We start from the raw sequence: 22,418 nt of genomic DNA on the forward strand, positions 1-22,418 counted from the left end.
TAGTAGTCAGAGCAGGAGGGAGGGCCGTGCCTGGAGCATTTGGAAAGTGGAGACAGCAAGCGTCCATTGCTTACTGAGGACAATTAAGGGAAAAGGGAAGGAGAGAGGCAGGGTGTTAGAGGTATATGCAGGTAAGGCCATGAAAAGGGGGTTTCTTATTGTTTAGTTTTGGTTTTTTGCTTGTATTTTTTTAAGATGGAAAAGACCTGGCATGTTTATATGAAGAAGAGAGGGGGCCATTGGGGAGATTAAAGGAAAGGGCAGGGATGAAGGAGGGAGCAAGGCCTAGGACAGTGATGGCGAACCTTTTGAGCTTGGCGTGTCAGCATTTTGAAAAACCCTAACTGAACTCTGGTGCCCTGTCACATATAGAAATTTTTTGATCTTTGCAACCATAGTAAAACAAAGACTTATATTTTTGATATTTATTTTATATATTTAAATGCCATTTCACAAAGGAAAATCAACCAAAAAAATGAGTTCGCGTGTCACCTCTGACACGCGTGTCATAGGTTTGCCACCACTGGCCTAGGAGGAAGCAGGAGGCCAGAGAAGGGAGAGTATTAGAGACACTTAGAATTGGAGGAGCACTTCCATGAGAAACTTCAGGTACGTGGAGGCGGTGGTGGAGTTAAAACCTTGTTCCACGCTACTCCGGTTAGAATGTTAATTATTTACCGCATACTAACAGACCTATGTTGCTGTGGAACAGCCTGATACCTTTCTTCCCTATGTTCACCTTGTAGTGGAGGATCCTCTTTGTAACTTCCACGCCCCGAACTTCCTGAGGATCTCAGAGGTGGAAATGAGAGGTTCCGAGGATGCGGCAGCTGGAACAGTATTGCAGCGGCTGATCCAGGAACAACTGCGCTATGGCACCCCGACCGAGAACATGAACTTGCTGGCCATTCAGCACCAGGCCACAGGGAGTGCAGGACCAGCCCACGCGACAAACAGCTTTTCTTCCTCGGAGAACCTCACCCAAGAAGACCCACAAATGGTCTACCAGTCGGCACGCCAGGAACCGCAGGGTCAAGAACACCAGGTGGACAACACGGTGATGGAGAAGCAGGTCCGGTCCACGCAGCCCCAGCAGAACAACGAGGAGCTGCCCACCTACGAGGAGGCCAAGGCGCAGTCCCAGTTCTTCAGGGGGCAGCCGCCGCCGCCGCCGCCCCAGGGGGCCGTGGGTCACGGTTACTACATGGCGGGGGGCACCAGCCAGAAGGCCCGGACTGAGGGGAGGCCCACGGTGAACCGTGCCAACAGCGGGCAGGCGCATAAGGACGAGGCGCTGAAGGAACTTAAGCAGGGCCACGTCCGCTCGCTCAGTGAGAGAATCATGCAGCTGTCGCTGGAGAGGAATGGCGTTAAGCAGCACCTCCCCGGCTCAGGGAGTGGCAAGGGGTTCAAGGCGGCAGGGGGACCCGCCCCGGCCCAGCCTGCCGGTAAAGTGCTGGACCCCCGGGGTCCGCCACCCGAGTACCCCTTCAAGCCCAAGCAAATGATGTCCCCGGTCAGCAAGACCCAGGAGCACGGACTTTTCTACAGCGACCAGCACCCTGGCATGGTCCACGAGATGGTCAAGCCTTACCCAGCTCCGCAGCCCGCGAGAACGGAAGTGGCCGTCCTGAGGTACCAGCCACCCCCGGAGTATGGGGTAACGAGGTGATTATCGAGCCTAGCCCTTTCACTCGGCTTTTCAAAACGCAGCAATCACGGTTTTAGCATTTGTCATTTTCAAGGCATGTTAGGTTTTTGTCATCAGGGTGTTGTTGTTTTTTCTCTTGTGCATATTATTGAACAAGCCAATTTGGGGCCAAAATATGTCGAGTGGAACCGATCCGAGGGCAGTTGGGGATTTATGAGTTTAGAGGAGGAGCCTGAGTTGTTGGCCGTCCGTGGGCGCTCTGCCTGGTGGCCAGGCAAAGCGGGAATTTTCCTGGCTGGCTCTGTGGAAAGCATCCGAACTCCTGGAACATATTATTACTATGGGTTTTATAGGGTGTTTCTTCATTGTAGGTTTTAAAGGAAAATGTAGTCTAAATGCTTGGGACGGTGGAGTTAAAGGGACCGTAGAAATCCTAGAGTCCCATCCCCGTAGTCAACAGATGACAAGCTAAAGCCTGGAGAGATTAATAAATTTCCACAGTGCACACTCCGAGGCAGCTGGAGCTCGGCTCAAGTGTCCTGGTTGCCAAAGTCCTTCCCCTCCATGAATGACCCTTAGCTGCTCTTCTGACTGGTCGATGGGGTCAGCAACACTCACCGGGAGTGTATCCTGTGCACCCTGGTTCGGAGATAAGGATGTGGTCCTTACTCTCGAGGACCTGCAGCACTGTCTCCAGGGAGACCGGCATCTGAGCACACCATTGCAGTGCAGGCTGCTGTTTTAGGACAGGGGTGTGAGAGAGCGCCGGGATGGCTCACGACCGGAGGGAGTGGGGAGAGCACCACCGGGACGGGACATCTGAGTTGGGCCTTCAGGGATAAATCAGAGCTGGGGGTTAGCGGTGAAGGAGCAGGATGCACTATGCAGGGGGGTTATCATTGCTGCAGGCAGTTTAGGAGGTTTTGTCTGAATTGAGCTGCGGTCCTGCAGAGCTCTGATGGGATAGGGTGTGGTAAGAGGTGGAAGAAGATGTGTTTGGACGTGGAAGTTGAGACCAGTGGGTGAAGGTCTTTTTAAGTGTCATCATGCTCAGAAGTTTAGAATGTATCCATAAACAATTGTGGTTTGGGCCCTAGCCGGTTTGGCTCACTGGATAGAGCGTCAGCCTGAGGACTAAAGGGTCCCAGGTTTGATTCCGGCCAAGGGCACATGCCCGAGTTACGGGCTCAATTCCACCCCCCACCAGTAGGGGGCGTGCAGGAGGCAGCCAATCAATGCTTCTCTCTCATCATTGATGTTTCTCTCTATCGCTCTCCCTTCCTTTCTGAAATCAATGAAAAAAAATATATTTTAAAAAATTGTGGTTTTGTTTGTGTTTTTTTAAATATATTTTTATTTATTTCAGAAAGGAAGGGAGAGGGGGAGAGAGAGAGAGAGAGAGAGAGAGAGAGATCAATGATGAGAGAGACTGTTCAGCTGCCTCCTGCATGCCCCCTTCTGGGGATCGAGCCCACAACCCCGGCATGTGCCTTGACTGGGAATCAAACTGTGACCTCCTAGTTCATAGGTCAACGCTCAACCACTGAGCCACATCAGCTGGGCCATAAACAATTGTTTTTAAGAAGAGACTATGTTGGTGTTTAATAAAAAGGCTGACTTCAGTGGCAGTAAGGGCCAATTGGAGGGAAGGGAGAATGGAGGCTGTGAGGACCTCCAGGGACAGTTTCAATAGCCCAGATAGGAAATGGTGAAGGTGGCGTAGGTTTGAGACCATGGTCTAGGGGAGTGGTCGGCAAACTGCGGCTCAAGAGCCGCATGTGGCTCGCGAGCCGCAGTTTGCCGACCACTGGCTAGGGGAGCATGATGTGCTAAGAGAGGAGGGGAAATAGAATTGACAGGATTTAGTGATTGCCTACGTGTGGACGTTGAGGAATAGGGCAGTTGAAAATAAGGCGGTTGGGGGGAAATGGGCGTTTGCCAGCATTTAGATGTTGCTGACTTTGCCTGCAGAGAGAGAGCATGGGGCATGAGGAGAGAAGACAAGTGGCCACGGCCTGTTTATTGGACAGTCTTCATTCTCACAAAGGGCTGATTTATCTGTTTCTAAATCGAATGTGCTGAGGCTTCTCCTTGCGACCGCAGCGGTAGTATGCAGGGCATACCTTGGTCTACATCTTCTGAAAAGGGAGTGACTGGCCTTGGCAGAGAGAGAGAGCTGGCCTGCCGTCCACTCCCCGCCCAGCTGCTGACACCTTCCCCCAGGAGGTTGGGAAAGCCAGCTCTGAAGCGGTGTGCCAACATTCTAGACTCCTGACAGGCCCAGAACTCATTCCTCGCGTGGGCACAGTCTGACCCCGCTGGGGAATCCAGGATGGGGCTCGGGCTCCTGTTCTTACCCTTTCTCAGTTCCTTAGCCAAAGGAGAAAGTTAAACGCAAAAACTATCGGTTTGAAGAGGAAAATAAAGTAGTCTTCATATCTCTGCTGTTTGCACCACATTGGTTTACCATAGCTGCTTAAAATAATCCATGGGGTTTTATCCCATAGAATGGTAACAGGGTTTAGTTTGCGATAGTTCACATTTTTTCCCTGAATTTTTAACTCAACCTCCAGAGCTCGACAGAAGGTGAAAATATCCCCAGGTGAAGTCTCCTTCCTCCCCTTTGGAGGCACTGTTTGTTAATAAGGCGGTTGGCAATGCATAAAGTGGGCTGTTTTGCTTTTCTTTACTTGGCAGTAGGTGTGATATAAGGTGGGAGGCATAGTAAGAGGGAGGAGGAAAGCACTTCTTGGAGATCTACCCCTTATTTGTGGAAAGTGTCATTTGTCTCAATGTGTGACGTCAAAAAGAAAAAGAAATGCAGGAGGGATTTGAGCCAGTTGCCAGACTTGGCAGCTAGATTGACATGACATCAAAATGTCCCGGGAGACGCAACAGACAGGCCATTGAGGCTGGGCCCCAGAACCACAAGGCCCCTTTGTGAGCCTGGCCATGGCCAGCCAGCGTGGCTCCGGCGGCACAGCCTTGGCTGACGGGGTAAACAAAGTTGCCTCCACACCATTTCTGCTTCAGTTGCATTCGCTGTGGCCTGAGCTCCAGGGGCTGGATCTGAAACTCAACACTGAGTGATGTACAAGTCATCTTTGACCCAAAAGATGAGCAGGACGCTCCGGTTTCACGGACACATTCCCTTGTGCTTAAAGGGTTTTCTGTTGGTCATTAATGGTGATGGTTTAGAAAGCCGCAGGCTATTGGGTCAATACACCACAGACTCCTGGAAGAGGGGAGGCCTCCGAGTGAGATCGCTGAGTCCATTTCCTTGCCTGGAGCTACAGAAATGGGCTCAGTATGTTGCGAATACTTATTCTCTCACCTGCTCTGATCTGCTAAAGATGGAGATGTGCGGTGGATTGTTGTGAAGCGCGTTAGGCTCCCTTGGTGGGAAGCGCCATGAAGGGGCCACTAGGGAAGGCCTAGTGCACAGCTCGACTATTGTGTGGGTGAGCTCGTGGGGCTGGTGACTGGGGACTGAGGTGAGCTCACCTTGCTGAGGTAGCTGGTGGGGACTCCGGGACCATGAGCCGACATGGACAGGGCTCTGGTTTGTTCCTGTGCCCTCTTCCCTTTCCTGCATCTTGAAAGTGGAAATGGGTAGGAATGAAGACAGGGTGAGAATGGGACAGGTTGTTTACGGAGAATTGTGTCTTAAAAAAAAAAAAAGGCAAGCATTTGGATATTGATTCAGACTCACTTTGTGAAAATGGAGCACTTCCAGGGTGATGAGTTGGCTCATGCTGGCTGTGCCATTAACGGAAGTGAATGCATGAATGAACATCGGTGGATGATCTGATTTTTATCAGAGCAGTTTGGAGTAATTAGTCAAATGCATGTTTATTTTCCCCCAAAAATCTGTCCATATTCCCAAAGTGGAAACTAAAGATGCTAAAAATCACTTAAAATGCCCTAACTGGTTTGGCTCAATGGATAGAGCGTCGGCCTGCGGACTCAAGGGTCCCAGGTTCGATTGCGGTCAAGGGCAGGTTCCTTGGTTGTGGGCACATACCCAGTAGGGAGTGTGCAGGAGGCAGCTGATTGATGTTTCTAACTCTCTATCCCTCTCCCTTCCTCTCTGTGAAAAAAATCAATAAAATATATTTTAAAAAATAAATAAAAATAAAAATCACTTAAAATATTCTACTTTTGTAATACGCCCACTGTTAAACGTTTCCCTATACAAATTAATTTTTTCACATGTTATAATCATAGACTATTCTGAGTTTAGTATCTTAGCTTTTGTTAGATAGTATCTCATCATGTTTTTCCAAAATGTTTGTTTCCATAACCATCCTTTTATTACTGCATTTCATAAAGTATATAATTTACATCACTTTATGAATAACATTGTGAGCATCATCATGCATATCAAATTTTCCATATTTTGGTTTCGTTCCTTAGGAATCATTATTTAGAAATGAAATTGTTGGATAAATTGTAGTGAACATTTAATAAAAGACTTCGGACACTGAATAACTTTGCAAAGATATTATAGTGCCTGGTCACTGTACTTTGACCAACATGAGGTCAGTACAATTAGAAAAACTTTGCTAGTTAGTGTTAACTCCTGGAAGTTAACAGTTATCAGCTAGGTTAAATTTGGGGAGGGTATGTTGTAGTAGTTAGATTATTCTGATCTTGAACGTTGGTTCTCTGACACTAGCTCTGATTTTCAGTTTCTAGAACTCCGTTGCCACCCTTAGCAGGTAACAGTGGAGCACAGGTGGTGCTGGCAAGAGGCTGCACCTCCGAGCGCCTGGTGTGGGTTATCCTTATTCTTCCCAACACTCCTAAGGGGTGCATACTATTAATATCTCTGTTTTCACAGGTGATAAACCTTAGGCTTAGGGAGAGAGATTAAAGTAACTTCGTCACAGGCACCAGCTGGGAATTGTAGGAGCCAGGGTGCACCCTGGATCTGTTGTCCCACACTGTGCCTCCCGTGAGTTCACACTGTATGTATATGTGTCTACTCTGTGCTGCAGTGGATGCAAAGATTTACGTTTTCACTGTGTGACCTACCCAGTGAATTTCTAATCCGGTTTACATATCGCACCTGCTGTCCAGCCTGCACTCTGCCTACCTCTTGTTTTTATTCAGGAGGAACAGAATACTGATTAAGTATTCCAGACTTGCCAGGCCAGTGTGGCTCGTCGGGCATCGACCTATGAACCAGGAGATCACAGCTCGATTCCCAATCAGGGCACATGTCCAGGTTGTGGGCCCAATCCCCAGTGGGGGGCATGCAGGAGGCAGCCAATCAGTGATTCTCTCTCATCATTGATGTTTCTGTCTCTCCTTTCCTCTCTCTGAAATCAATAAAAACATTTAATGAAAAAGAAGAGGAAAGGTCACTTCCGTTGGTAAAACGAGCATATTCTCCCCATTGCCTTTTTTGCCCTTTCTCTGGGCTAAATCTTGCCCATTTGGCACAGCGGGCTTGACTTACTAGCTGCCAGGAAGCAGAGAGAAGAGTGGAGGCTGTTTATTGTTAATATTTTATTCATGTAGGAATATGTGGATTTGCTTTCTAGCATGTAGATGGATACTTTATAAAAGCATGAATGTCCTTCTGTCCTAAGCTGATAAAGCATCTTCTTATGAGATTTCAGAGGCAGAGGGCTGTGATTTCCTTCCACAGTGTGCACTCACCCAGTTCTCTTCATCGCCACCAGTCATCACCTCCACCATCCGTCCATCTGTGCAGGGGGCTTGCAATTTCCTGCATCAGTTGGGGCGGGGGGGTGGGGGGGGGACCTATGGTGCAACCAATCCCCTGAATCTCTTGTATTTTTCTTTAAAAAATGCACTGTGCATTTGTACCCAGAAAAGCTCCTGGTTTGGTTTTAAGACTAGTGGCCCAGTGCACAGACTCGTGCACATTGAAAGGATGCCACTTTCTTTCAGCTTCAGAGTTATGTTGTGCCAATAGTTGGTTCTTCAGATACATTCTGTTGACAACGCTGGCTTCTTTTGGCTTCAGAGGTATGTTGTGCCAATAGATGGTCTTCAGACATATTTTGGCAATGACGTCGCTTTCTTTCAGCTTCAGAATGTAAACAGTACGGCCAAATTCACTATCAACAATGACAGATTGAAATACACACATGCGATGGGTGCCAGTGAGAACTTTATATGTATTGTGCATGCATGAGTCAATGTTTATTTTTAAACTAGAGGCCCAGTGCACAAAATTCGTGTGTGTGTGTGTGGGGGGGGGGGGGGGGCTCAGCCCAGCCTGCACCCTCTCACAGTCTGGGAACCCTCAGGGATGTCTGACTGCTGCCGAGGTGGTAGAGGCCCCCGCCGCTGCATTCGCCCAGCCATGAGCCCAGCTTCTGGCTGAGCAGCACTCCCCCGGTGGGAGTGCACTGACCACCAGGGGGAAGCTCCTGCATTGAGCATCTGCCCCCTGGTGGTCAGTGCACATCATAGAAACTGGTCATTCTGCTGTCAGGCCAAAACCAGCTCTCTGACATCCCCCAAGGGGTCCAGGATTGGGAGAGGGTGCAGTCCAGACCAAGGGACCCCATCGGTGCATGATCGGGGCTGGGGAGGGATGCAGAAGGTTGGCCAGCCACAGAGGGGCTGTGGGAGGGCTCCAGGGTGTGTCTGGCCTGTCTCCCTCAGTCCCGATCGGCCAGACCCTGGCAGCAAGCTAACCTACCGGTAGGAGCATCTGCCTCCTGGTGGTCAGTGCATGTCATAGCGAGCCCTTGAGTGGCCTTAGCATATCATTAGCATATTATGCTTTGATTGGTTGAATGGTTGACTGGATGACCAGACACTTAGCATATTAGGCTTTTATTGTATAGGGTTGCCAGTGCGCACCATATGTACCAGCCAGTCAGTTGGTTGGTCAGCCAGTTGGACAGACAGTCAATTAGTTACTTAGCCTTTTATATATATAGATGGAGTCAAAGTTATTGACATTTACTTGGGAACATGCCAAGTGACAGTGCAGGGAGGAGGCAGGGAGCAAAGGGGGACAGAGCCCCAGAGGACATGTGGCAAATTAGAAAGAATGCCTCTCTCTCCACAAGAAACCCATGTCAACCCAACAATGCTGCCAGAATGTAGATTAAATCGTGAACAAGCGTAAAGACATGTGCTAAAGAGCAGGGCGGACCCTTGGCGGGCCTGAGGTTTGGAACGTGCTGGAGAAAGCATGTTTGATGATCCCATCTTCCTTGAGTTGGAAATGGCTGGAGGAGGAAGGAGCATGTCTGCAGTAAGTCTGCATTTCCAAAGTGGGGGGTTATGATTTGCAGTTTATATAGTTGTGAAAATCAGTTGCTGTGTGGGGCCAAAAGGTAAGCCAGGCCCACGGCTATTGGATGAAAAACTATGCATTGTCCGTAACAAAATGAGGCTGTGGAGCCTTGTTTAAATTCCACCAGCTAAACATGTGTTTTGAATACCAGCATTAGCACTCAGGAGTTTCTCCAGTTTTTAAGCTGAATTATAGCTGGCTGAGCCAAGTCAAATGCCCTGTTTATCCTGAAAAACAGCTCTGCAGTATGGGAATTTCAAAAGGAGAGGGTCAAGTTCAGGTTACTTTCTCAGGAAACCTCACACAATTCCAGCTGTCCTGAATTAAATGAGTGACTTCTCCAAAACAAGAGGATTATCGCTATCCATCCTGCATGGCAATAGTTATGACCATAGTTCACCCTAGAGTTGAGTCTTAATATGAACATCTGTCAGTATTACGGTGTCTGCACAACCAAAGGGAAAACACATCGGGAAGCTGTGAGTTTGGGAAAGTAAGGTTCAAGGGGGTTGGCGTTCTGGCTCTTCCACTTTGTGACAAATTGCACACGTTCTCTGAGCCTCAGTTGATTATAAGAGAGCAACTCAGGCAGGTTTCTAGCCTTCGTGTATCCCCGGGACGATGTTGGAGCCTCGGGTGTTAGGGTGTGAATCGTGGACATGGTGGTGGCTCAGACTGGGCCACAGGAGCCCAGGAGCAGAGGACCTGCCCTCTCTGCTTTCACCAATACAGGGAAATGGTGAGCTGCATTAGACCCTGGAAACAGAAAGCCAGGGCTTGGATCTCCTTTATGTTCCTAATATCTCTGTTGCACGTGTTTTGCAAGTTACCATCCCGTGCTTTGCTCTTCTCATCTAAACAGAATGACTGGCGGTAGGTCAATCTGAGATGGTGCATGTGGCCGTGCATACCACAGTGGCCGGACTGTAGTAAGTGCCTGGCCAATGTGAACCATAACAGGAAAATTTTACTGGACTTCTCATGAATGCCACACTCAGTGCTAGGCTCCGATTGGGGCTGTGGAATACAAATGATAATTACAGTAATGGTGATTCCTAGCCAACATTTGTCCAAGGTTTACTTTGTACATACTACTCCTTAAGTCCTGTAACGATGAGCTAAATGGCATATGGTCCCAGGAAACTGAGACACATGATATCGAATAAACTAGCTCTCTGACTTCACCATCTAACGGGAAATAGGCTCACAAAGTAGACAGTGGTAGCATGGAGTTCTATTCGCAGGTAGTTTCTCAATAAATGGTGGTTCTGTCCCCCCTTTTTCCCTTTTCTCTGTGCCCCATTACTATGAGATACTTATCCTACTGGTGGCTGATCAGTAGTATTCTCTTTGGAAGCTGGGGATAGGTTGTTTCCTAGCACTCAGATGATCCCGTGTGAAATTTTCCTATTCTTTCCCAACACTCTCTCCCCCGCATTTACTCTAAATCTAAAGCTGGCTGAGTAGTGGGACCAAGTAATAGAGGTGTGCTCTCCTGCCTGCACATCGTCCATTATAACATGGAGTCTATTGAATGTGTCACCAAGTTATCTTCAGGCCAGTGTCCTCTGTTTAATAGAAGACTCCCCACTTTGGAAAGGCCTGTTCTTTCCTGTCCCTTAAGCTTGGCAAAGCTGCATGGGTCAGAGGGAAGCCTAGTGCTCCAAAAGCCAGGACAGTCAGCTCGCCTGGGTCCCTCAGCTTGCATTTTATGCAGTGTGAAGGGGTGCTTAGACAATGGTTCTCAACCTGTGGGTCGCGACCCCTTTGGGGGTCGAACGACCCTTTCACGAGTTGCCTAAGACCATCGGAAAACACATATATAATTACATATTGTTTTTGTGATTAATCACTATGCTTTAATTATGTTCAGTTTGTAACAATGAAATTGGGGGTCACCACAACATGAGGAACTGTATTAAAGGGTCGCGGCATCAGGAAGGTTGAGAACCACTGGCTTAGGAGGTGGGAATGGGCGTCTGCCTTTGAGTCGAGGCGGTGTGTTGTGTGGTTATTTTGTCTTTTGCCAAGGTAACCTCTTTCCGTGAGACATGATTGGCAGGACTCAGCCTTCAGGAATGCACTTACTCAGTAACAGATCTGTGGTTTTTGTGGGTTCACCCCAGACAGGCGTACCTGGGACCTGGGTGAAAGCTGGGCATTGTGAATGGCCCTCGGGGGCATTTCCCTCCTGGGATGGAGTTGGACCTCATATGCACAGACCTCCTCCCGCACAGGGGCCGACACATATCACACATTTCCATCAAGATGCACACACGATTTACTTCTAAAAGGATGACCAGATCATTGTGTAATAGGTGTGGAGAGGGAGGGGAGAGAGGGCTTCCATCTCCCTCGGGCAGCATTCCTTTCTGAAATCTGAGGATGGCTGGAAGGTGAAGCTCACTTAAGGACTAAAGAACCACATTGGCTCCATGGCTCACCTTGCCTTGGGAAACCCGGATCCCAGCTCTTTTCACAGGAAATGGAAGGGCTTCTGGATTGAAGGCGTGAGGAATCTGGTCGGGAAATTCCTCCCCAGCTCAGGTGGAGCCGCTGGTATTAGTTCCCTCCCCAGGCAAGGCCTGTGGTCAGAATTCTGTCAGGATCTGCCAGGTTTATTGTGTGGCCATCTTTATGAACAGCTGGGTGTCTGTGAGGGAGGGCTCAGGAGACCCTTGTCAAATTGCCTTCCAGAGTTTGACATTTAGCTGCCAGGAGTCAGCACTCAGAGGAATCCTGGCTACAAGAAATGCTTGTAAAATGTGAGATTTGGAGGCTGGCAGGGTCCAAAAACATTCCAGCAAGTATACAAGGCCAGACCACCTCCTGGGAAAATTGGGGGTAGTCCTGGGAGCTTTGGCTATGGATGGCCCCAAGTAACAGGAGGTGACACAGGCTGACGCTTACGGATTAGAAGTAGCTGGATCTCCAGAGGACCCAGCCCTTTGAGACACAATGTTGGTGATTTGGGGGTTGCTATAATTCTTAGAGCCCCGATTCCCAGATTGAGACCTGAAGTTGAGGGGGTCAGCAAGGAACCTCGTTTTCCCAAGTCCCTGCGGAAGAGAGGCAGCTGTGGTTGGGGAGCTAGGCATGGAGACGGTCTTTGCTGTGTTTATACCGGTAAAGGTTGCTATTAGGAGGCCTTGGCTTAGGCTGAAAGCAAAGACGATGGTTTTTATGAAACAGGTTAACAGGAGTGAGGAGGAGATTGTCAGGGAGTGGAGACAGGAGATGGAAATTCATGTTTTAAATGTAGAGCTGGACCCGGAATTCGAAAAGTCAAGGAGACACCTCTATGTGTTCTATTCAACATGGTTAAAATTAGACTTGATTTCCAGACCTCCTCACCCCGGCAAATCAAAACACAAAGAAATTAGTTCCTTCCCCAGGACTTCCCCCCCATTTCATTAAATGGTACCCCATTTGTGTGGAGCCCAACATCTAGGAGTAATTTTTCTTCTCACTTTCCCCATCCATGATATACATAAAATCCACCCATTACTTCTCTTCTGCTCTACCCTGTGAGCCTTCGTCAGTCCCGCCTAGACCTCACCGAGGCCTCCTCAGTGGGCGCCTTTTGTCCGTTCCCGCCACCGATGTCCCATCTGTACCAGGTCAGAGTATAGGCAGCTTCTTCACCGGCCTCTGTTTGCACCCTAGGGAACGGCCGGCCTTGCTTGTGAAGGCCCTTGTCCATCCCTCTGGTCTTAGCTTTCACTGCTTTTGCTGGTTGTGCTTGCGTCAGATCTTGCCCGCTCTCGGCCCTACCTGAGCCCGGAGCACTAGCAATTCCCTCCTGGAATACTCCTTCCCCACTTCTCTCCTCCCTCCCCCAACCGCTAGTCTGATATTCAGACTTCAACTCAAGCACCAGCTTCTCGCAGACTCCTCCCCGGACCTCTCAGTGTGAACTCGCCACTTTGTCATCCGCTGCCCCACCACTCTGCTTGGTTTGTGGAGAGGACTCATTCCTCTTCAATACCCGGCTTTGTTTGTTGATTGTTTGGTGGCGGGCCTGTCCCTCTCCCTGAGACTGTGCGCTTCGTGAGGAGGGCCTTACCTGTCTCGTTCACTGTACCCCCAGTGACCAGAGCCGTGCTGATTCGGAGGGAGGCAGTAAATCTGTGGCCTGCAGGACTGAACCTGCTGTACTCAGCCCAGCACTGGGAAGTTCACTGATGACCTCTGGTCGTGGAAGCATCGATGTGCATATGCTGCTGGGCCTTCCTTCCTCCTGCACCACTTCCCCGGGTCTGATGGCTGGTCTTCTGTTCCCTTGCAGCCGCCCATGCCAGCTTCCTTTCCCGTCAACAGTGCAGCAGCACAGCCCCATGTCCTCCCAGAACTCCTCGGTCAGCGGGCCTCTGCACTCCACCTCCTTGCCGCTGCCACTCCCGGTGACCCTGGCCGCCCCGCAGCCGCCGCCTGCTGCCTCCCCTAGCCAGCAGCTGGGTCCCGATGCCTTTGCGATTGTGGAGCGAGCCCAGCAGATGGTGGAGATACTAACAGAGGAGAACCGCGTGCTTCACCAGGAACTTCAGGGTTACTGTGACAACGCTGACAAGCTCCACAAGGTATGTGCCTTCCGAGGGAAGGGGCGGGAGAAGGTTCTTTAAAAGGGACAGAATTCTTTATACACACACACACACACACACACACACACACTATCTAATAACAGACAAACATGGTAATTGACCGTACCTTCGCTACGCCTCCCATTGGCTAATCAGCGCAATATGCAAATTAACCTCCAACAAAGATGGCAGCTATTTTGCATACTGCAGGCGGGGCCGGCAGTGCACGACGCTGCCCACGGGACCCGGGACCCGGACCCCTGACCTGGCGAGCAGGGCCAGTAGCACCTGATGCTGCCCGGGGGATCTGGGCCTTGGATCCGTGACCTGGCGAGGGAGCAAAGCGGTGGAGAAGGGAGGGAGCTGAGGGCTAAGTGGCAAAGGGAGGAGGGCTTCGCTCCTTTCTCTGCTCCGCTGCGGTCTCAGGAAGCCCTATTCTTGCAGGAATAGGCCCGAGGAAGCCTTATTCTTGCAGGAATCTTCCTGCAACGGGCCTCTAGTATGTGTGTGTGTGTATATATATATATATATATATATATATATAGAGAGAGAGAGAGAGAGAGAGAGAGAGAGAGAGAGAAACATCAACATTAATAGGCTGCCTCCTGCATGCCCCCCACTGGGGATTGAGCCCAAAACCTGGCATGTGCCCTGATCCGGAATCGAACCATGACCTGGTTCATAGGTCAACACTCAACCACTGAGGCACTCTGGCTGGGCAGGATGGAATTCTTTACCTGCTCGTGGGGGTTGATTCATTGACCCCTTGCCAGCAGTTAACTAGATCCATTTTTATGCCAGGTACTGTGTAAGGCTCGAAGGAGACCAAACATAAATATGACGCGGTGCCTGCCTACAGCGTACAGTCCAAAAGGGGAGAGTTGCCTAAGCTCATGCCTGCAGTGGCACTTCTGGGGCTCCAGTAGGTACAGCAGAGGTGGCCCTGGACGGAGACTCAGCGGCTAAGGAGTATTTCCCCAGGTGGACAGTGTGGAAGAGTAGCCCAGGGAATGAGTTGAGAGAGACAGGTTTCCATTAAATCGGGGATTTTCAGGAGCCCTGTCATCGCCATGCTGGTTTCCTTAGCAGGTCCCTGTGAAAGCAGCTGGCCCATTCTCGGTGTTGTCTCAGCATTGAGGGTTGAGGTCGAGTTACTGTGCCCTCTCCCCGTGCTTGTGACTTGTCAGGTGGGAAGATGCTGTGTCATCCCAGCGTGTGTAGTATCGTGGGAATATTAGAGTCTATGTCAGCCTTCGGCCTTTGGCTTGATGCTGAGAGCCTGAGTTGATAGGAAAACATCCATCAAGGTCAGCACTCAAAATGCTGCGGGTAGAACAGAAAACGTGAGGGGGGGCAAAGGTCATGGATGTTTTAAGGCAGCAGAGCCACAGGGCATTGGAGTTTCTTCTCTGCAGGCAAGGAGACGTGTGTGGCCGGAAGGCATCTTGCCAGAGTCTAAGTCCCTGGCTCCGCCCTGGCCGATCAGAGGCCTTGGTAAAGAGAAAGGGAGGGATTTAAACCTTCCCGACCACAGGATCTGGTCATTGGGTTCTGTGTGACAGGCAGTGCTCCTGGCTGGCCATTTGGTGGTCACTGTTTAGCACGGATCCCTCAGGGGAAGCCTGCTCGCGTTGCAGGTCAGGGTGTCAGAGCACAGCTCCTCTGAGCATTTGAGGCTGGTGTAGACAGCTGGGAGCAGTGGGTTTGGTGACAAATACGTGCACGGGCTGAATCTGCCCCAGCGCATCTGTGCGGAGCTTCCACGGGAATGGTCTGGAGCAGTGGTCGGCAAACCGCGGCTCTCGAGCCACATGCGGCTCTTTGGCCCCTTGAGTGTGGCTCTTCCACAAAATACCATGTGCGGGCGCGCATGTACAGTGCGAGGTTGACTTAAAACTTTAAGTAAAGTTTACTAAGTTAATTTTAGGGAACGTTGTGGAGTGAAAGAAGATGTAGTGTCGAGGACTGAGAAAGGTATGTTGAGATGGTTTGGACATATAGAGAGGGTGAACGAAAGGAAATAAACGAAACAAGTAGACAAGACGAGTGTGGATGGGAGAGTTGGAAGGGGTCGACCTCAGTGAACGTACCTCAATCGGATTGAGGACATTTTTAGCAAAGGCCAGCTTAGGAGTACCCTAATTAAGTTAATAACAATGTACCTACCTATATAGTTTAAGTTTAAAAAATTTGGCTCTCAAAAGAAATTTCAATCGCTGTACTGTTGATATTTGGCTCTGTTGACTAATGAGTTTGCCGACCACTGGTCTGGAGTCAAGACCAGGCTTGGCTCAGAGAGCTCTGGCTGTCTTTATTAGAGGGAAGATGAGAGCCAGAAACACGGGCTGCGAGAGTGCCGCCGCGCTCCAGGCACACCCGTAGGAGGCGGGAAACAGCCCGCCGTCTCCGGCCTTGGCTGTGGCTGCTGCTCAGGCCCCAGCTTGCCTCTGACACCTCCCAGGGCATGGTCTACAACTGGAGAGGACCAGCTCAGCACTTCTGCGAAATAAGCCGTTCTTTCTTCTCCCTAATGAGCTCTGTGGCACACGCGTCCAGACGCTATGCAGACCCACCTGAGGGCAGAGTTTGGTTCTGAGTCTTTTCACACGGGTGTTTCACAGTTTCGTGCAGGGGGCAGAGATCGGGAGGCTTTGATATTTTCCATTGACTTGTTTATTAATATATACTTTATTGACGTGTAACATGCATTTCTTTCTTGATTTTGATGCACATTTCTATTTTTTAAATTTATTTTTTAGAGAGAGAGAGTGAGAGGAAGGGGTGGGTGGGGGGAGAGAAAGAAAGAAACAGAGAAACATCAGTTTTGTTGTGCTACTTATCTATGCATTCATTTGGTTGATCCTTATATGTGCCCTGACCGAGGATCAAATCCACAACCTTAGTGTATCTGGACAACGCTCTAACCAATTGAGCTACCTGGTTAGGGCTCACATTTCTATTTTGAAAAACAGAATTCATCTCCCAGTGACTCAGTTCCCTGCACAGGGGATGATTCTTAACCTTTGTGACCAAAGGATTTTTTTTTTATAATTTCTATTATAATTTATTATTTAATTTTTTAATAGTTTATAAATATATAACTGGTTTTCTTTTTTTTTGTGACCAAAGGATTTTGATGACTTCTGAAAAAGGAGAAAAATAAAAGCTGTTTGCCTTCTGGAACCCAAAACCCCTTCAGTCCTTTGACTACCATAAATAGTTCTATAGATATTACATTTCATTGATCTACCACACATCCAACTGGAAAGGCCCATATGTCAATTGAAAAGCTCAGACTGCCAAAACCGGTTTGGCTCAGTGGATAGAGCATCGGCCTGCGGACTGAAAGGCCCCAGGTTCAGTTCCGGTCAAGGGCATGTACCTTGGTTGCGGGCACATCCCCAGCAGGAGGTGTGCAGGAGGCAGCTGATCGATGTTTCTCTCTCATCGATGTTTCTAACTCTATCTCTCTCCCTTCCTCTCTGTAAAAAAATCAATAAAATATATTTAAAAAAAAAAAAAAAAAAGCTCAGATTTTGACAAATACTTGCCATGCCCATCACTAGTTCCGTAGCCATTCTCAACAGCTTAGGTCCTAAGCCTTAGGACCATGAGCCGGAGGAGCCGGTGAACTCGGTGACAGCATTCCCCGGCTGCGTGCCCTGCTCGTCCTGTCCCAGGCCTCCCTCGGCCCGGCCTCACTGTTAGTTGTCTCTGGCCGCTGCTTAGGCCTCAGGTCCGGGAAGGGGACTGTCAGGTGGGCGCGGTGACGACTTTGCTTCTCAGTGATGGGGACTGTCGCTTTGGGTGGAGCCACTGTGCTGATTGTAGGATGTGCTGCCCTGTGCCAGCAGTAACATCCGGGCTGGATCCTCGCACACTGGGCATGCTCAGAGAGAGTCCGTGTGAGGGCAGCACCGAAAACAGAAGAATGTTTGATTGCAGGCTTAGCCTGTGCACGCTGTGCCAGGAACATGGCAGGAAAGAACGACCCAGCTCAGAGACGCCAGTGCACAGCCCAGACGGGAAGACGTTTCCAGAGGCACGAGGTGGCGATTTCCCTGTTAGTGTTGGAATGAGGGTTGAGGACCCTCAGGAAGGGAGGGTGTTTTTCAGTATTTCCTTTTACTCACTCATTTGCTTCGCTTTCCTCCCAGTTTCCCTGAAACATAATTAATGGACAGCACTTCCAGCAGGACCGGACTGTGTTTTGTCGAGTGGGTTGGCCTCAGAAGCCATCGGGGCGATGGACATTTGGAGGGAGAGGGCTGGAAGGCATGCGAGGCAGTGACGGCTACACCAGGCCTGCTGTAGTGAAGCCCCTCTCCTGTCAGCTCAGCGTGGTGGCTCTGGCCAGGCAGTCTGGGACTCCGCATTCCACACCTTGTGTGCCCAAGGTCGTCCTCGTCCCAGGCCTCCCCTCGGCTGGGCCTCACTGCTCAATTGTCTGACCGGGCAATCTGGGACTTGGATAGTAGACCTGCCTTGGGTCCTGTGGGTCCTTGAGCTGTGCATAGGAAGGTGCTCAGAGGAGAAGCCAGTACCCAGAGCTTGGCATGGCTGGGATTTTCTCAGGGTCCTTGTCTGCCTATTGGCTTCATGGCACCAGGACTTTCCAGTCTGCTCGTGGTTCTGTTTCTGGGACAGTGAGTGCTTCTCTGTGAGTTCAAGGGTCCTAGATGACCTGGCCTAAGAGCTTGCTGATATCTGGGCTGAAAGGGAGGATGGGGTTGTGAAGGCAAACCCAGTATTCTCATCACAAGGTCACACTCAGACTCTGACCTGGCGCCGTTGGTGTTTATATCAAAGCCAGTCTGTCCAGCCTTGTCTTCGTCTTTAACAAACGTCAGGGAGGACTTAAGATGCTCTGAACATGAGGGATTTGAAGAATTGGATGTGGTTCTTGTTCTGAGGGAGTGTGCAATTAGAACTCAGAGAGCTTTGGACTTGAAATTCTGAGAATGGTTCTAGTCCAATTTCCCACCCCTTAGGAATCCTTGTGTCATATCCTGAAAGGAGGTCATTTCTTTTATTATTTTATTTTTTTACTTGAATGCTTCCAGGGATGAGAAGCTCACTACCGGGCTTAGTGTGCTTCTGGAAAATGTAGTTTGGAAATTCTTTTTTTTTTTTTTTTTTTTTTTTTTAATTAAATCTTTATTGTTCAGATTATTACATTTGTTCCTCTTTTTTCCCCCCCATAACTCCCCTCCTCCCAGTTCCCGCCCCACCCTCCGCCCTCACTCCCCACCCACTGTCCTCATCCATAGGTGCACGATTTTTGTCCAGTCTCTTCCCGCATCTCCCACACCCCTTTCCCCCCCAAGAATAGTCAGTCCATTCCCTTTCTATGTCCCTGATTCTATTATAATCAACAGTTCATTCTGTTCATCGGATTATTTATTCACTTGATTCTTAGATTCACTTGTTGATAGATGCATATTTGTTGTTCATAATTTGTATCTTTACCTTTTTCTTCCTCTTCCTCTTCTTAAAGGATACCTTTCAGCATTTCATATAATCCTGGTTTGGTGGTGATGAACTCCTTTAGCTTTTCCTTATCTGTGAAGCTCTTTATCTGACCTTCAATTCTGAATGATAGCTTTGCTGGATAAAGTAATCTTGGTTGTAGGTTCTTGGTGTTCATCACTTTGAATATTTCTTGCCACTCCCTTCTGGCCTGCAAAGTTTCTGTTGAGAAATCAGCTGACAGTCGTATGGGTATTCCCTTGTAGGTAACTGAGTTTCTTTCTCTTGCTGTTTTTAAGATTCTCTCTTTATCTTTTGCTCTTGGCATTTTAATTATGATGTGTCTTGGTGTGGTCCTCTTTGGATTCCTTTTGTTTGGGGTTCTCCGCGCTTCTTGGACCTGTAAGTCCATTTCTTTCACCAGGTGAGGGAAGTTTTCTGTCATTATTTCTTCAAATAGGTTTTCAATATCTTGCTCTCTCTCATCTTCTGGCACCCCTATAATTCTGATGTTGGTACGCTTGAAGCTGTCCCAGAGGCTCCTTACACTATCCTCGCATTTTTGGATTCTTTTTTCATTTTGCTTTTCCGGTTGGGTGTTTTTTGCTTCCTCGCATTTCAAATCATTGACTTGATTCTTGCGCTCCTCTGTTCTGCTGTCGGGAGTCTGTATAATATTCTTTATTTCAGTCAGTGTATGCTTAATTTCTAGTTGGTTCCCCAATATAACATCAAGGGTCTCATTAGTTTTCTTGTAGGTCTCATTAAGTTTATCAGCGGCTTCTAAACAGTTCTTGAGAGACCTTAAAAGTGTGGTTCTGAACTCTATATCTTCCATTGACAATTTTGTCCTGTTTCTTTGTCTCCGCATTTTGTTATGCTTCCTTGATGCACCCCCTAGTGGTCTTTGTTCGTGGTCTTATAGTTAAATTTTGATTGTTGTAGCTAATTCCAGGGAGGGTTTGACCTCCAGGCCAAGTGGCTATGAGAATCAGCTGTGTCAGCAGTGAGAGAACTTCTGTCCTCTAGGGAGGTGCTAATCTGGCGTTTGCCTGAGGCTATCCGGCAAATGCCTCTGTGCAGGGCTTGGGCGGGGCGGGTCGCACAGGATCAACAGGGTGGGCTGGAGAGAGCAGTTATGGCCGCTCTCAGTCCTGTCCCCAGGGGCTCTGCCTCTCTGAGTCCCAGCAATGGCTGCAAAGCTCGGAGAGAAAGCTGCACTCGCTCTGACCGAAGCCAGGCAGACCCGCTTCTCCCGTTTGAGTCTGGGTCCCTAAAGACTCGCCCGGATCTGGAGCTCAGAGTCTGCGACTCCCTCCCGATTGAAAACGCCAACCGCGCCCTCCGCCGCCAGCCCGCTCCGCGCGCGCACTCCGCACCTCAGAATTTGACTTCAGCACTGCGCCTCCTCTGCGTGTCCGTATGCGTTTCTCTTTCCTCCTAGTTGTAGGACCTCCACTCAGCCAGCGTTCCAGTGGTTCTGGGTGATGTCCCTCTGTCTTTTAGTTTCACTTTTGAAGTAGTTGTTCAAAGCAGCAAACTCCGGCGTTAACCTATGCCGCCATCTTGGTTCTCTCCCCTGGAAATTCTTATGTTGAATCAAAATCTGCATCTTTTAACTTCCTACATATAGTCATTGTTCTGTCCTCTAGGACTACAATAAAGGAGACTAATCTGTCTTCATTGTGACAGCTGTCACTTCTCACAGGAAGTATCTTATCTGAACTAAGACTCTTGCCCTTTCTCTCTTGGTAGCTACAAGCACATAACCAAATCCCAATTCTCGATTGTTTCGTATTTGAGATTATAAACTAGGCTGTCAGAGGGATCCTGCAGTTGCCTTTTGTAGTGTTTAGAGAGAAGTTCTTTTAATGAAAGGAAAAAATCCAAGATTAGGTATCATTTCTCAGTGCCCAAGACTGTTTTTGAGGAGGTATAAATTTAAAGATTAAACTTATTTTTTTCATTGGCAGGGCACAGTGCTTGGGCTATAGACTATTTCTGCCCTGAAGGAATTGACAATCAACTCAGTCACAAAATGCATACGCACATTTGAGTTCAGTCAGATGAATACAGCAGGTGAACGTACAGTGAGTGGGCGTGCAGCTGAGGAAGGCTTCCTAGTTGTCCTGGGCTTGAAGCATTGGCACTCTGTTACAGTGGATGGTGGACACGTCAGGTTTTATGGTCCTCTCTCCTTACATAGAGACTAGGTGATGCCCTTTGGTTGTGACAGGTACTATCCCTGCCCATCTGTCCAAAAATCAAAGCCACCTTTTATAGATGAAATTAGCACAGCAGTGGTGGTATTTTGGAGTCATCTCTTTTGAAAACAAAATAAAAGGAAAGAACATGATTTGTGATAGAGCTATGAACAGGATCCAGGACATGCTGTTCTGTCCGCTGCCGCATTACTGACCGTCATAATCTCTTTAGAAGAAGCAGGCCTGTGGAAATGAGGGGACCGTGGAAGTATCAACTCTGGTATCAGGAGGCCTTGGAGAAAATAAGACAGTACCGGAGCCGTAGTGTTCTCGACTCTGCCCCGGTCAGCTGCCACTAAGGAAGCCCTGCAGCTCCCCAGCCTTTCCCTGTCCTCTCCTCAGATGTATCTTGGCTCAATTGTAGCCTCCGGGGGCACTAACCACATTCTCTCTCCTTTAAGTTTTGGCTTCCCGGCTCATGGCATCACTGGCTTCAGTCTCTCCCACTGGGTCTTCTGCAGCCCCTACCCCTGCAGTGTTGATGCTCCCCGTGGGTGGCCCTCTCATATGCTGCTGCTCTCCCTAAGTGGTCTCCACTATATGATTTCATGTCATCCGCACATGACACAGTTCCCTTCCTGACTTTCCCACCTGTATCTCCTCCTGCTAAGGGGAAATCCTCGCCAAGATGTTCCGCTGGCTCCCCAGACATGGTAACTCCACCACTGAACTGGCTTTCTTTCTTTGCTAAAGAAAGAATGGTTTCTCTTACAACCATTGATCTTGGCCAGTCTTATTGCTCCGTCTTGTAAGCAATGAATGTCTGTGCTGTCTTTGATATCTTTCTCCCTTCCAGTTCAGTCCGTCACTAAGACCTGTTGATTCCACTCCTCAGGGTCTTTGGAATCTGTCCTTGTATAGGATGTCCCAAAATTCACGCAAGAAGTAATTTTGATAGAAAACACAGGTTTATAATTAAAAATTGTAAATTTTTTATTGATTCATAAAGTATACAGTATAGGGTTATGTATGGAATAGCACATCGGGTAAATGGCCTCCACGGCTTTGCTGGCACATACTAAAAGCCATGGTCTTCATTGGTCTTCGTTGTCCCTGCTCCTGGGCCATAATTGGTACTTGGCAATGCTTATCAAATTGAAGGGATTGAAATCAAAGGGCAACAGATATTAGAATCTGATTCAATAAACCAAGTAAAATTAGGCTTT

The 22,418-nt window shown here is 48.9% G+C and overlaps 1 protein-coding gene across 4 annotated transcripts in view; it reads left to right on the plus strand.

The window, feature by feature from the left end:
- Window positions 1-22,418, plus strand: part of AMOTL1 (angiomotin like 1) — a gene marked incomplete at its 5' end in the record, with an annotated part of 122,486 nt that overhangs the window by 56,796 nt on the left and 43,272 nt on the right. For all 4 annotated transcript variants that reach the window (XM_081100138.1, XM_081100139.1, XM_081100136.1 and 1 more), the window contains 2 exons: window positions 747-1,668; window positions 13,228-13,519. In XM_081100138.1, the coding sequence (XP_080956264.1) occupies window positions 747-1,668; window positions 13,228-13,519 (1,214 nt within the window). The remainder of the gene's footprint in view (window positions 1-746; window positions 1,669-13,227; window positions 13,520-22,418) is intronic.

Source organism: Myotis nattereri (genome assembly GCF_964212035.1).
Source record: "Myotis nattereri genome assembly, chromosome: 9".
Lineage (NCBI taxonomy): Eukaryota > Metazoa > Chordata > Mammalia > Chiroptera > Vespertilionidae > Myotis > Myotis nattereri.